The sequence below is a fragment of the Maylandia zebra genome, linkage group LG7 (assembly GCF_041146795.1).
Source record: "Maylandia zebra isolate NMK-2024a linkage group LG7, Mzebra_GT3a, whole genome shotgun sequence".
Lineage (NCBI taxonomy): Eukaryota > Metazoa > Chordata > Actinopteri > Cichliformes > Cichlidae > Maylandia > Maylandia zebra.
The window spans coordinates 65601371-65616533 of record NC_135173.1 but is presented as its reverse complement, the minus strand read 5'-3'; the positions used below and the strand labels follow the sequence as shown (position 1 = coordinate 65616533).

At 42.3% G+C, this 15163-nt stretch overlaps 1 protein-coding gene across 5 annotated transcripts in view; it reads right to left on the bottom strand.

Moving 5' to 3' along the window:
• The window catches only part of LOC101485134 (Golgi apparatus protein 1), a 36692-nt gene that overhangs the window by 3297 nt on the left and 18232 nt on the right, over positions 1-15163 (bottom strand). For 4 of the 5 annotated variants that reach the window (XM_004566163.3, XM_004566164.3, XM_076886916.1 and 1 more), the window contains exons 5-25: positions 14447-14650; positions 13435-13506; positions 13011-13197; positions 12463-12677; positions 12153-12274; positions 11857-11958; positions 11153-11306; positions 10305-10346; positions 8983-9207; positions 8484-8546; positions 7417-7530; positions 7163-7251; positions 5210-5327; positions 4351-4443; positions 3776-3913; positions 3178-3301; positions 2852-2994; positions 2098-2199; positions 1362-1469; positions 901-1021; positions 505-611 (exon numbers count right to left, since the gene is read on the bottom strand). In XM_004566163.3, the coding sequence (XP_004566220.1) occupies positions 505-611; positions 901-1021; positions 1362-1469; positions 2098-2199; positions 2852-2994; positions 3178-3301; positions 3776-3913; positions 4351-4443; positions 5210-5327; positions 7163-7251; positions 7417-7530; positions 8484-8546; positions 8983-9207; positions 10305-10346; positions 11153-11306; positions 11857-11958; positions 12153-12274; positions 12463-12677; positions 13011-13197; positions 13435-13506; positions 14447-14650 (2643 nt within the window). The remainder of the gene's footprint in view (positions 1-504; positions 612-900; positions 1022-1361; positions 1470-2097; positions 2200-2851; positions 2995-3177; positions 3302-3775; positions 3914-4350; positions 4444-5209; positions 5328-7162; positions 7252-7416; positions 7531-8483; positions 8547-8982; positions 9208-10304; positions 10347-11152; positions 11307-11856; positions 11959-12152; positions 12275-12462; positions 12678-13010; positions 13198-13434; positions 13507-14446; positions 14651-15163) is intronic. The other variant, XM_076886915.1, reaches the window with a different exon arrangement.

Genomic DNA, 15163 nt, shown 5'->3' with positions numbered 1-15163 from the left:
AGGAAAAATAAAAGCACCTTTAAACTTTTGTGCAAATTACTTATTCAAAAATATTTCGATAAAAAATAAAAATGTGTTCAATCGCCCAATTATGAGGTAAAAGCATGTTGAATTAAAGTAATCAATTTCAAAATAAAAGTCTCTTAAAACTGACTCAAAAAGGTCAAAGGCGACAACTTCAGGTTTAATCTTGTGTTTTCAGGTTTAAAGCAGGTTTAAAGCTGGTTTTAATGACCACTAACATAGCAACCTATGCTGCAGGCCTAACTTACTCTGGAGCAGGTAATGTGACGATAAGAGAGCAAGACATACAAAATCACCACCAGTCAGAGCTCTGGAAAATAGCACTCCCACTCTTGGAAGATCCTGCGATAGATTAAGTGAAGCCAAATCATGTAACTCGGTCCTTGTTATGCTGAACTTGATTGATAGCACCTGCAGACCTCCACCCTCCTCAAATGTGCGCACGTGTGTCACAGGTGTTTCCCTGCTCGGTGCGTGTACCTTGGCAGCGTAGCTCCACATATCGATGCGATCCTGAAGTCTCTTCTTGCACTCGGGCTGCAGACGGATACGTTTGTCCTGCAGCGCTTCCATCAGGCACGACATTTCTGATGGGACACAAAACTTCCATTAGATATAAATAAACTGAAAGACAAACAGAATTTGGATGGATGGATTGTAGTTTCTGTGTATTATGCAGAAGAAGCAGTTTGTTTCTGCTACCTTTTCTCTACCTGATTAAAAATAAATAACATTAATTTTGCTGACTCCTGCAATGCAAAGTTTGCCCTTCTTTTGTTCTGACGGCCGCTGAATAGCAGCCAGTCGTTGAAATAAAAAGTGGGATGTTTGTTTTTCGTGTCTGAGTCACATGACTTCTGAGTGAGTTTGACTCACGGCGTCCTTTGCCGGGTGGGATGGCAGCACAGTGGTGTTTGATGTCCAGAGCGCAGGCCGTGTGAAGGACGGGGTCGACATAGATGTCCGCCTTACTCTCCTTCAGCATGTTCAACACCTCCTGCGGGGTCAGCGTGGGAGAGGAGGGAGCGGGAGAGGAGGAGCATAAATGTGTTGTTAGAAAAGCTTCTAGAAAGAAAGGATCATGAGTTGATTCTGTAGTGCGATTCCTCCTTTTCTTTATAAAAGATTCATTTAAACATTGATGCCAGAAAATAGCCACAGTTACATCACTGTAACTCAAAGAGGTACGCTTGATTTCTATCCTAAGAATAAGAGTTTGTAAATGAAAATGAAATAATAAAAGAAACTGTTACTTTGCGTCTACAGCTGAAACTGAAATCCAAATGATGGTCTGTTTGTCTGAGTGGTCAGTGAAGGCAGCGGTGAGCTCGTTTTACCTTCTTACATCCTTCCTTCTTGAGCTTCAGCAGGTTGATTTTCAGACATTCCTCCACCTGTCCTGTCTGCTCCTGAGCTGCTGCCTCCTCTGTACACAGACTGGAGATCTGCAAACACACAATAATCAATAAAAAGCCATTAATGCTGTCAGAGCCCCTCTGAGCTCCTGCCTGCTCACTGTGAGTCACATTCTGGCTTCTCAGCAGCGCTTCAATAATCCATATTTTTAAACTCTGATGATATTTCTCTCTTAAATCTGTTGCCTCAGTCACGATCCAGTCATCTTTTGTTCGACATCTTCTGACAGAACGAAGCGTAGGAGCAACACGTGTGCATGAAAGACATTCATATTTTTACTCTTTGTTTAATTTTAGCACTTGTGTTGTTTTCATGAACATATTTAGCTGCTTTTTGCATACATGCCTTCAAATGTAAAGGTGCACAGGAAGGTCATATCCATGTTTGCCCCCTCTAAATGATCCAAAAGAACCCAGAAGCAAGTAGAACGTAAAAGTACAGCTGATATCTGTGCAGTAATTTATTACCAAGCAGCTGGCACCTCCTGCTGGAGACATGACTACATCACAGTGAATGTCAGCCGTTTTTATTCCTAAATATTTACCCAATAAGAATAATTATGACGCATGTGCTCGGGCACAAAATGAACACCTGAGTTAGGATGGAGTGATGGGAAGAATAAACTGTGTGTCACAGTGAAAGTGGAGAGCAGCAAACCTCTTCTGCACACTGGATCTGCAGCTGAGGGTCCAGTCTGTAGTCCAACGCCGACTCCTGCAGGATGACCCGGATCTGATCCTCGCAGTCAGGAGACAAACGCTGCCACACACACAAAAATAAACTTTTATTCCACAAATAACTCCTTCACCATCTACAGGCGGACTCACCAACGCTTCTCATCTTATTGTGATTGATTAAAAGTTGTGTGGATAGAGAGCAACACTCTCTTGCAGATCCGGGGTTGCTCAAATTAAACATTTCTGAAGTTTCAAATAATTATTCAGCAGCCAAAAGCTCAGAGTCTTTTGTCTTCTCTGGGATCCTAATGATCCCAGACAATGAGGACATATCAGAAATAATGTCACAGGTATAGAGGTTGTTCAAACCTTCTGTTTACAACGGGCAACCAATAAGAAGAAAGCTGATTTAAGGGGGAGGGACTTAAACAGCTAGTCTCAGTCAGAGGATGAACTGAGGAGCTGCACTAAAGCTACTTCACTGGAGACAAAGAATAAAAGTACAGATCTGGAAATGAGCAGAATAACCCCCGACCCAACTATTCTTAGCTGTAAGTGTATGATCAACACCTAACAGATGAAACAAATAAATTACAGGTTCATATTTGTTGAAATAAAATCAGTTTGAATGTTTTTGCTCAGTGAAGCAGCGTCCCTAGAGCCAGTAAAACCTGGATGTGAGGTGTGAAACTAATCTAACACTGTGGTTTGGTAAAGTCAGCCGTGGCTCTCACCTGGTCAGCGTATTTAAGTTTGAGGCAGGAGATGACCTGACCCTCCAGCTCGGTTTCATCCTTGGCCTTTTTTAGGATGGAGTCACAGAACTTCGGGATGTCGGCTTTGCAGGCCTTCCTCAGCACCGGGTTCAGCCTGTAGTCTGGAAACAAACGCATAACAGATGAAAATCTGATCTCATGCTAACAAGCAACACTTCATCTGTTCTCCCACCTCGGCTTATTTAGACTTGAGCTGCTTTATTCTAATTAATCTTTCCATTTCATTTCCATTTCGTGTGTGTGTGTGTGTGTGTGTGTGTGTGTGTGTGTGTGTGCGCGCGCACCTGTGTTCTGGGTGATCTGTCGCTTGGTTATCATCTGCTTGCATTTGGGATCCATCATCTCGCTGTTCTTGTTCTGCTTCAAACACTGAAGAACGTTCTTCCCCTCTGACTCTGTACAGAAGCGCTGAACACATCAAACAGCCCGTTACATTCGGCTCAATCACAATAACAAACATCAAACCCTCGTGGACCCACAATTAAAGAAACGCCCACCCCCCCAGGCCCATATTTAACCAAAAGAAACCCTCTGAGGGGCCACCGACACCAGAGGATAAGATAACGAGTCTGTGATGTTTCTGGTCATTTGATGAAAAACTGTTTTATTCTTCGTTAAATTACAAAACAGCACAGAGAAGATGGAGGATAAGCGTTCCCGATGGGCAGAGACAAACACCATCATAACCCAGAAACAAGATTGTGATGATGAAAAGACTTCAGCCAAGAGAATGTCTGAGATGATCCATCCACAACATAAGGTTAGCCATTAACACGCTGCTACATGGTCTGAATTACTCGCTAAGAAATAATCCTGATCCTAAGATTCATGTCCACAATTCAGAGTGAAGGAAACTGATCTTGTTTTTCTTCTCTTGCTTACTCTGATCATGTTCTTGCAGACTCTCATCAGCTGATAGTCAAGTTCAGAATCAACCATCTCCACCTCCTGCAGCTTGAAGACCTTCTGGTGGCATTGCGAACTCAGCTTACGCTTGTTCTCCTTCAGACACTCGATAACCTGCAGAGATGAAGCCAATAAAGACATAAATGAATAAATAAATTCTTTTTTGTACAGTTCAGACTGTTTAAAAATTTTCTTCAACTCCTTACATTCGTACTTTGTATTTTACGGATTTATCAACAAAGTTACAGGTAAAATCTACTGGCAGTAAAATTGTTTTAGGTTTTAAAGCTGCCGGCTCTTTCTTCATTCGTTCAGTGTTAAGGAAACACTTTTGTCTGCACTGTGGCGGTGGCGGCTAAAGTTTGGTTCTAACATGGTCCACAGAGTGTTTACAGGTTGTTTTTAATTATATCAGAAGAGATGCGAACGGCAAAAATAACGTTCTGGGTTCAACTCAGGAGGATCCTTCATACTCATTAACTAGTGTGTGTGTGTGTGTGTGTGTGTGTGTGTGTGTGTGTGTGTGTGTGTGTGTGTGTGTGTGTGTTGACCTGTGCATTCCCAAAGGCCACGTTCTGACACAGCCTGTTGATGTCGGTCTTGCAGGAGTCGTACAGCTCCGGTTCCAGACGGATGTCCTCTGACTGCAGACGTTTGAGGTAGATTTGGAGAATTTAAAGGAAACAGACACAAAATAAAAACTTTAAAGACACGAAGGATCTCTGCTCGCTTCAACAAAGCACACCAGAAAAGAGAAAAAACACCAGATGCTCCCAGGAGGAACCTTAGACGATGCCGTTTGCTGCTACTTTTTACTCCAGGTTTGGAAAAGTGAAAGGAACATAAACTAGATCCGCTCATCTCAGTTTACTCTATTTACATTTCAATACGCACCTACTGACATCAGGGTATCCAAGTGTTATTCCATCTTAATATTTTGACTTCTTAAGTCTTTGTGCTGCATGTTTTCTATCATTATATATTAGCGTTTTCTTTTCGTAACACTTTTTCCAAGCATTACTTTATATTTGATTTCTTTTTAACTGCTTCTAATCCATTTTTGTTCATTTTCTTGTGTCTTATTGGGTTTGTCAGTCATGTGTGATGTGCTGTGAACTGCACAAAAAGGTGTTATAAAACTGCAGCTGCTGTTGCTGTGAACTAGAACCATCTGCACATGCGTCCTGATAAAGAAATATATTTTAACTGTTTTTACAAACACGGGTTAAATCTCTTTTATAAACTCACAGAAAACCAAACATACTTAGCCTAAAAATAAAGGTTCTAAAATCATTTTCTTTTAACAGCATGTTGGGCTGTTTCATATGTTTCTGGGCGGTTTCTCGCTAACCAACAGCAAACCTGAGGACGTTACACTGCCCGACTGTGACAGAGAGTCAGAGAACATACCATCTCCACCTCCTCCACCCGCAGCTGTTTACGACACTTGACAGACACTCGCTGCTCCTTGGCGTCCTGCAGGGTGTCGTTTCTCACCGTGGTGCTGAGGCAGATCACGACATCCACCCTGACAACGACAGGAAGTCACAGAGGTTCACCCGACCAGTCAGATTCAGTATGATCAGCAGATGAGAAAAAAGTAAAGCAGGAAAAGCAGAAAGTGTCCAATTCAAAGTTTTAATTAAAGAAAAAAAATGAAGTAGAAAGATCTGTCTTAGGATAAACTGCTGAGTAACAGTGAAGCTCAATTAAGCAAATTACACCAAATACATTTTTGGGGAAAACCACAGCTGGAGATGGAGTGGAGTTTAGTGGCCAGCATGGGTGTGAATTCATCTGACCCAAAGCTTACACACCAAGCTACAGCTACATGTTGTAGCTATGCACTGTCACCAGGGGGCAGTGTCAACATATTTAGAACAACCAAAGTGGGCTTCAGCAGCTTCAAAGTGAAACAGAGGTTTAAATAATTAGTTTTCCACTGCAGCTGCTGCCTGTACTTCTCTTAGTGCTTCTTTCATCTTTAAAAGGTGCAGTCAGTCATTTTCTGAGTTTATTTAAAAAAAAAAAAAAGCAAAATAAAAAACATTCATGTCTAATTACAAGTGTCCACATCCAACAATGTTAGATCCACTCCACAACTTCACTAACACCGGCTGAGCTTACCCACAGAGGAGTAAGCTCAACAGTTCACCTCAGTGTCGCTGTTATCGGTCAGAAGAGAGCTTCTCTTACTCATCGACCGATCTTACACACACTCGTTCTACAGCCTCCTCCAGAGTGAATAGACACCAGTTGATGTAAACAGCAAACTGGCAGCCGACACTCACTACAGATGGATGGCAGCCAAAGCTATTTGTCCTACAGCAGCCACCATAGCTAGACTACATACTTCAGTCAGGAGGAGTAAGATGACAGAATTCAGTTCGCTGCAATCTAGTGCTGTAATTTTCCCCCTCGGTGAACTTCCTGTTGAAGCCCACTTTTCAACCTGTATTGTATGTAGAAAGAAAAACTATGCAACAGACCCTGAAGTGGTCTGCAAATCCAGCACTAGGTTCAGATTAGCCTGTCTAAAACCCATCTTTCAATATTAACTGCAGACCCCTGCTGGCCTGCAGCATGCCTGCCAGGTGACAGAGGTGAGAAGGCCCAGTAAGCAGCGGACTGCTTGAGAGACCCTCAGTGATCTGCAGACTTAAACTACAGGAAACCAGTAAAGATCCATCCACAGGTTCATGCTTGCAAACCTGAAAAGCTCTTTTTCCATCATCATAACTTGGGAGTTATGATTTTCACAGACATCCAATGGACACGAGTATCACCATAGCTAATTATGCAATGCAGATAAATTTCTCCAATGCATAGAATAAAGATCTGTGTGAATGTAGCATGCAGTTCAAGGAGCTTTGAGTGGTCAACATCAATGCATAAATATACATTTCCACCAACTGCAGTGTTACAATCTTAGGTTTCTACAACATTTACATTCTCAAACCCAGAAACAACAACTTAGAAGTGATCACAGAGCAGTGCGGAGTTCTAAGGCTTGTGAGTCCAGATAATTTCCTTTAAAAAATATCCTACATGTGAAACTGTCCTCAGTGTTTGGACTGCTGGATGGAAAAAGGCTGCTGGCAGCTCACAGTATAATTCAGCCATCGGTCACACTCTGAAACACAGAGAGCTGGAAACCTCAGCAGGTCTAACAGGACTGTATCTGACTGGACACCACTAACACGAACACCTAAAAACTGAGGGTATGTTTAGAAAAACAACCCAATCAGACAGTAGATTCAGATTGTATGGTCACATATCCAATCAACTGTTGGACATACTGGTGCTTTTTGTATTTGTGATATCTTCTATGGCTGATTTTGCTCAAGTCTGTATTTGTCTTACTTCTTCTTGATGTTGGGACACAGTTTGAGGACGTCTTCCTTGCAGGCTGTCTTGAACTTGTAGGAAAAACGGAAATCTTTAACCTGAATCTGTGGACAGGCGGAAGGGCAGTCAGAGCAGTTGGTTATTAATGATTTCAAGAAGCTGCAGGAATATTACAGCCTTTCTAAACTGATAAGATTTTGCATAACAAAACATTAGGAGCTCATTCTTCTTCTACTCCTGCACCAACACATTTCCATCAGTCTGCTCACCAGCTGGAAGTGTGTCACTCCCACGGCACACTTCTCATTCATCTCCTTCTGGTGTTTGTTCTGAACCAAACAATCCATCAGATCACCAGAGTCGATCTGGTTATCAGCCACCTCCTGCCAGGCGCACAGAGAAAAGGAGAAGGAAGACTGAACTCATCGACAACTTCCTCTGAAATATGTTGAAACTGACAAAAGTAATCAACATGCTGTATTTAGCAGAAGATGCTTTGAAAGAGCTGTGAAAAATGTGCTTCTCCTCTAAAGTGCCTTAATAATTTCCTGCACACTGCATAGATGCAAGATGGTTCAAGTGAGTTAAAAAATAAAAGTCACCGTCTTATTCATCTGATCAAAAATAACCTCTCAGTGTGACGAGAACTTGTTCATGAGCATTTTAGCAAAGTACAGCGAGCTCTTCGTGTGGCGCCAGCTTTGACCAAACACAGAAACTTTGAAATTTTGTTTTGTGGTCAAGAACTTAGACCACACATGGGAAAACCCAGGTCAGGGACCATTTCAGTCCAGCCCCCAACATCCTAAAAACAAACAAATAACCCCTCAGAAGTTGTAACTTCAGGGGGGCACAAAAGGAGAAGCACATATATATTAATAAACCAGACAACACTGTGGCAATAAATAAGAGGGCAGCTTTGGAAATGACTGTCTCACAACTGTGAAAAGATGAACCTACTGGAAGGAAAACATGAGCTGTGAAAGGACTGCTGGTTTGCAGAGAATTTTCAAAATAAGAGCATGGGGACTGTCCACAAGAGAAAATTTGATTTTGCTGTTACAGATGAATTTTTTTTAATTTAACTAGACTAAAATATCCTCCTTGGCAGGCCTTCAGCTTTTTGTGCATCATGCTTCAATTCCTTTGTTGAGTATATGGCGTCTCTGACCTGCTAAGGAAAAACATTACGCGTCGCAGCTTCAGTCACAGGAACATCAGTTTGCTTGGAGGCTGTTGTAGAGTCTCAACCAAACTTAGTATATTCAACCAAAACACAGAAAATGTCCAAAGAATTGAAGTTTGAAGGAAGATGTGCTCATCAGTTCATACTTACATGGCAGTGGGCCTGAATGATGGGATCACAAGCTCTCATCAGCAGCGCCTCAATCTGAATATCCTGCAGACGGAAATCACAAACTCAAAATGACTTCAGCCAGTTCAGGTTTACCTGCTTTTATCAGAGTGGGACGGCTCAAACTCACTATTTCAGTCCAAATGTCTGCGTACTATACTGAGAAGTTAATTATCAGGTTGATGCCCCACCTGCTGCCTGCCAGTAATTCAGTGCAAATAATACAACTTTTCAGACAACTGGAAACTGGTTTGTAAACACCTATAAAAAAGGGCCAAGTCTTTTTTTTAATCATCCTTAATCATCTTTAACTACATACAGAAAATTTATGCAAAACTCATTTCAAGCCCTTACTTCCTTTGATTTTAATACCTTTAATGCCTCAAAGGAACCTTGGAAACATCAGTTGTCTCATGTTTGTGCCTAATGTTTTGCACGTTGCACGCTTTAAAGAAACTGCAGTGTGCGGAGACAAGCTAACCTCTGACTCCAGCTCGGTCAGGTTTCCCACCACCTCCTTGCAGTCAGCAACCAGGTCGTCCAGGTGGTCCTGCAGGCACTCCAGCTCCTGCCCGGCGTCCGTTTTCTCGCTGCACCACTTTCCCAGGTCAGTCATGCAGCGCCTCTGCAGCTCAGGGTCCAGCTTCACATCCAGCGCCCTCTGGTGGAGAATCCTCTGCACCTCCACCTTGCAGTCCCGGGAGAGCTGCAGGAGGACGACGATGACGACATCGTCATCAAATTACCCACCAAAGTATCGGCTGCTGTTAATCACGGACACTGTAAAATGATACTCCACCCAAGATTTTCAGTGTGTCTGTCCTTCACATTTAATCCTCAAAAGCCTTTAGATTTGTACGTTTAATTCAGTATTAACAGATAAAATGTGAGTGTGATATTGACATTAAACGTTAATACTTTTGTGGCACTTGTTTTTCGCCATTTATTTCTCATTAACAAAGACGACAATGGCGGAGAGCAGCATTACCTTTCTACTAATCAAGTCTTCATTATCAGCGTTGCACTGTATACAGGTCTTTGCGATTTTTGAGCTCTTTAAAAAGCTATTAATGATTTTGTCACACTGTATTTCTCCAGTCTGTACTTGTAATGCAGCTGCACATTCCCAGGTTACTAAAATGCATTGATATTAATGACCGCTGGAGCACAGACACCTGCTCAAGGTGTGTGAAACTTCCCATATAGGCCAAAACATTTTTTGCAGCAGGCTGTAAACATGTTTACAACATGTTTAGTCTATGGGGACCGACTCTACACTCAAGCCTCAAGTGGACATTCCAGGTACTGCAGCGTTTTACAACTTCCTGGTTTTCATGGACGTTTCTTCCTGTCAAAAGGGAATTCTTCCTCCCCACCACTGCCAGATGCTACACAGAGGATAATTAGATTAGCAAGGTTCTCTCTGTAACATCATAGGGTGTTTAACTAATTTCACACAACTTGTTACAAGCCTCAGCAGGACTGGAAAAAACACATTTTGGGTGGAGTATCACCTTAAACACAGCCAGCGTTTCCTACACTGCTTGTTTAAATCAAAGGCTTAATTTTGCTGCAGCTGAATCATCAGCATCACCAAGTTTTCCGTAAGTGGATTGTCATATTGATTCTTCACTTCAGGGTTCAGCAGCTCACTTCAGCAATTAAAAGCCAGCTCCCACATGCACTGAGAGTGGGTGGGAATTATCCAACACAATCACTTCTCCTCTACAAACCACCAGTAATCATCCAAGATGCGATTCTGTGAGCAGCATCATGAGATCAGCAGCAGTAAGAGGTACTCACCATCGAACCATGGTTTTCCGCTTCAGACTCCCCACTGGGGAACTACGAGAGCATTCTGTGGTCAGAGACTTCCTGTATATATTTGGCACCTTACATTTACCTCTTCACACATGCAAGTTGTTGTCAGTTCAGGCTTAAAGCAACTTTGTGTGTTTATATTAAATAAAGATTAAAGTCACTTCATCTGAATTCGTCACAGCTGTCTTCACCTCCTTCAAACTGCAAACATTTCCAGTATTTTTCACATTTGGCAGAAATTCATCAGACTAAACAAGGGTTTAACTTCTGTATCTGCACTTTTAGGCTGAGCCTACAGATAAGTCACAACCTTGAGAACAAAAACAGAAACAACTGTGCAGACACAGAAAACTTAAAGCAAGGAACATTTAAATGACCTTTTATTTAAAAAGCCTAAACTGTAGAAAAATGCACTTTTTTAACTAATTTGAATTCAGAGGCCTTTCAAGCCACTGAGAGTATACAAAACGTTCCCCCTGTAAATCGCTTATTTGGCATAAAAATGTCCAAATTAGTCCAAAAAACTGCAGTGGTCATTTGAAAACAAAATGTACACTGTACTAATTGCAATACTGTAAGCAGTCACACAATTAAGGCAACACTTCACTGAGCCACAGTGCACAGTCTCTTTATAAAATTAGTCTACTTTCCTAATGTAAATAGAGCTCCTATGGCTGCATGAATGCCCTATAAGCCAGGTTTTTGTGCTTTACAGTTACCTCTTCTGAAACAAACTGTTCTATTAACAAATCTAAAACAGCACTTGGAGATCTCCAAGTGCTGTAACCTTCACATTTAATCATTAGATTAAATCAACGGCAGAGACTCACCCTTCGTCCCTGCTCCAGAGAGCGGTAGGCGTGGCGGTACAGGCATGAGAAAATGGCACCAGGTGGCATCAACTCGCTGGTCTCATTCCAGCCGTGAGTGTGGCAGAGTCGGGATGCATCGGGCTGACATTTCTTGTACAGGATCGGATCCAACCTAAGCAGCGACACAGGATGTAACAGGCAGATTAATACCTGCAGCTGTCTCTTTGGGACTAAAGCACAGACAGAATAAAAGATAGACGAAGATCCTGGCTCTGAAACGTAAAACCAATGCAGAACTGTCTTAAACCTACTTTAAAAAAAAAAAAAACACCAGGGGGGCGGTGCTTGTGATTGTAAAAATCCTTCCAGTCCCACAGACATCTATGAGAAAAACCACCCCGTCTAAATGCCTCCCTAAGTTCAGGTTCACTTCAGATCCTCACTTGTCAACTTTCACTTCAAAGCAGATGGCAACAGCAAAACTCTCAAGGCTTCCAATCAGCACTTTACTAACAAGTGTTTTTATACCATCTATGGTCGCAGTATTAAATGGAGGCAATCAACTAACCAAGAATACTTTTACAGCAGCCTTGTTAAAAAGCAATACAACTAAAATGATCAATTACCAAATACCAATAAACTGATATACTAAATTGAAGATGATCATCTGAACCTCATTAATGTCGAAAATAGACTTTCTTCAGCCTGTCGGCAGGACTTACTTCCAGTCTCTGGCGATGAAGTACTGCAGCTCCAGCAGTCTGTGCTCGCAGTCCTCCACCATCTTCTCAGTGTACAGATGTTCCATGAGACACGACAGGATCCTGCAGGATCAGGAAACACAAACGCATTCACATCTCAGCCACACGGCGCAGCAGCCATAAGACCTTGAACGGTCGGTTCTTCTTCAGGTTTTTAATCCACATGATCATACAGCAGGTGGGATCATTGCACTTTCTACTGTGTCAAATTTTAGGATTTCTATTTGCTGGATCCCTCTCCCTCCACGAGGACTCACATGGGGTCGCCGCTGCGGATGTGTTTGCATGCGGTCTGGATGACGGACTCACAGGCCTCGTTAAGCGCCCGATCGATGCGGTAGTCGGCCCCGGGGTCGGCTTCCTGGATCAACGTTTGCAGCTGTGGATGGAAAAAATATCATAATAAAATCAAAAAGTGAGCGCAAGACATTACACGACATTCTGGGACATGTAGGAATATGGCTGTGGGACGGTCAAACAGTTGTGTTCATGCAGGTAAATCTGTACAGTGATATCTATGTAAATGTTTCTGTAACCATACAGTGAATATTATAAATGCCATCTCACCGCCTTCTGACAGCTGGGATCGATGGCGCCCATGTCTCCTCGGCCGACCCTCATTAGGCAGTGCAGCGTTCGTCCTTTGCGGTGCAGACCGGAGCAGTGACTCTCAATCTCACTGCGACAGTGCAGCACGATCTCAGGACTCAGAGAGAAATCCTCCATCAGCATCCGCCTGTAATCCATCATCTCACCCTGACACTCGCCGCTGACCACACGACCTGAAAAACACACACACACACTGTAGCTGTGGTATCTCGTTTAAGCACAAAATATTCAAACACATTTCACAAAAACAACTCGAGGAACCAACCTGGAAACTGACTTCTGAGGTTAAATGAAACTAACCTTCTACCCTCACACAAACTCGACAGTTTTACTTTGTCTGCCTCAGACTAGTCTTCAGCAAAATAAACAGGAGCGGGTTCGTAGTGGAGAAACAGAGCAATGAGTGACATGTAATTGAGCTCTCAGTGGCCTCTGAGTGCCACACAAACAAAAAGGGACATTAATTAGTTGCTGGAGCCAAGAGCGACAGATAAAGGTCTGCTCACCTCGATGGACGGCTGACTCCAGACACAGCAGAAGGTAGGACAGGCGAGCTTCCCTCGCTCGGGGCATGCTGGTGTCCACGTTGCAGTGGTACTTCCTCAGGTCCGACTTGCAGGCTTTGGCCAGCGAGTAGCTGACCTTGTAGTCCTGAGCAATCAGTTTCTGTCTGGTGGTCAGCGCCTCGCGGCACTGATGACACACAACATACACAGACACTTATTACACAACTGAATGCTCAACGAGTCTGATTTTTAATCTGCAGGAAGGCCGTATCCATCACAATTTGTACACTTCATTGTTCTGTAACCATCATCACTATAAGACTTTTTCCCCATCACCAGGAGATGGAAAAGGTTCATTTTAAGTATTTTGTAGAGGAAAAAAAATCTCTATAAATAAAATGTGGACACAGTAAATGGCACTCACCCTCTCAGACATGGAATCCTCAAACTTGTGATTGAAGAGGCATTTGTAAACTCTTCCTTCCCCAGCCAGAGTCTGGAAAAAAAAAAAAAAGGAAAAAGTTCATCAACTTTCAAATTCAGTCATTTTAAGGTGCTTTACTAATGTTAGGTAACAACTACAACTTCTCTTTATCCCATGTGACACAGAAGGCAGCAACTAACTAACCAACTATAGGCTTTACCAAAAAACAGAAAGACTGAAGGTTAATCTTAAAAAGTAGAGCAGCTGAATCCAAACTGGGAGCTGGGTTCGGAGCACACGGGCCTGAAAGCTGAAGGCTCTACCTCACATTCTAATTTTAAATCTCCCAGGAACCACAAACGAGCCTGCAGTCAGAGATAACTATGACGTCTTTAACGTGAACTTTCAATTCAGTTCAGGAGTCAGTGAAAAGAAACCAACGTGGGAAAACCGCAATCTTTCTTTATAGTTTATCACTTTGGATCCACTGAAGAACTTTTTTTTGAGCGAGTAACAAATGAATAATGTCTTCCATTATAATATTTAATAATGTAGTTGGGTAGTTTATACTGTCAGGTACTGTTAGTTCATTTTAATTTGAATGTTCACAAAGTAATTTCTCCCTCACAGTTTAAAGGTTTGTCTTCTAACTTTCAAAGTAAATAAAAACATCTGGATTTTTCTGATCGTTAACTTCTCGTGCTAACGTCATATAGTCTCGGCTAATCTGCACATTCAGAGAAACACATTTTAGCTCATCTTGAAACAAAGGGACGTTAATTTGAGAAGACCCTAGTTGGATGGTACTTCAGCTTACAAATAATACAAATTTAGCAGTTTTTTTTTTTTTTTTAAATAGGATATAGAATATTTAAAAAAAAAAAAAAAGGGTAGATCGGGAGAAGAGAACGTTAGAAAGTGTTTCCAGAATGTGACATTTAAGAGTATTACTGATCAATTTAAAATAATTGAATAAAAGAATCCTCTGAGCTCTAGAATAAAGGATTCTTACGTTTTCACAGAAGCGTTCTCTGTCGTCTCTGCAGGAGAAGTAGAGGTAGCGGTCCAGGTGGAAGTCGTCGGAGGAGAGCTCGGCGACTCTCATGATGGCCTTTTTACATTCCTCCCTGATGACGTGCGCCCCCGCCTGGTCCTCGACTTCACGAACCAAACCTTTTTCCAAACAGGCGATCACCTCGCCCTGAGAGTGGACGTCCTGTGAGGAGGGCAAAGGTACCACAGTTACTACTGCCGGTGTGGCTCAGCTCCGGTACGACAAGGATTCGTTTCCAGACAGCAGCTATTTTAACATTATTACTTCATTAGTCCAGCAGATATCTACACTTTTTCCAGCTTTGTGCCCCAATATCATGAATTATTACAAGTGCAGCAGTTTCCTGCCTGTGAGGAACAGAAACTCACAATGCAACTTAAAGAAATGCATTGTGGGTAAAGGCTCATATCAGTCAGTGGGAAAGGTGGGTGGTCAAAACAAGTTGGTGCATTTGAAACGTCTCCTTTATACTTATTCAAAGTTGATTGGAGTTGGTGTAAACTGAATTGAACAGCACCAGTTTATTTTTATTTATTCTATCTATTATGTAATGTGTCAAAGAGAACATGCACATTGGGTCATGCAGTTCTCAATGACACACACCAACCTCATCTCCTTTGTCAGTTCTACAGATAAGCCAAGAAATGATATCAACAAGCTATCTACAAGAAGCCG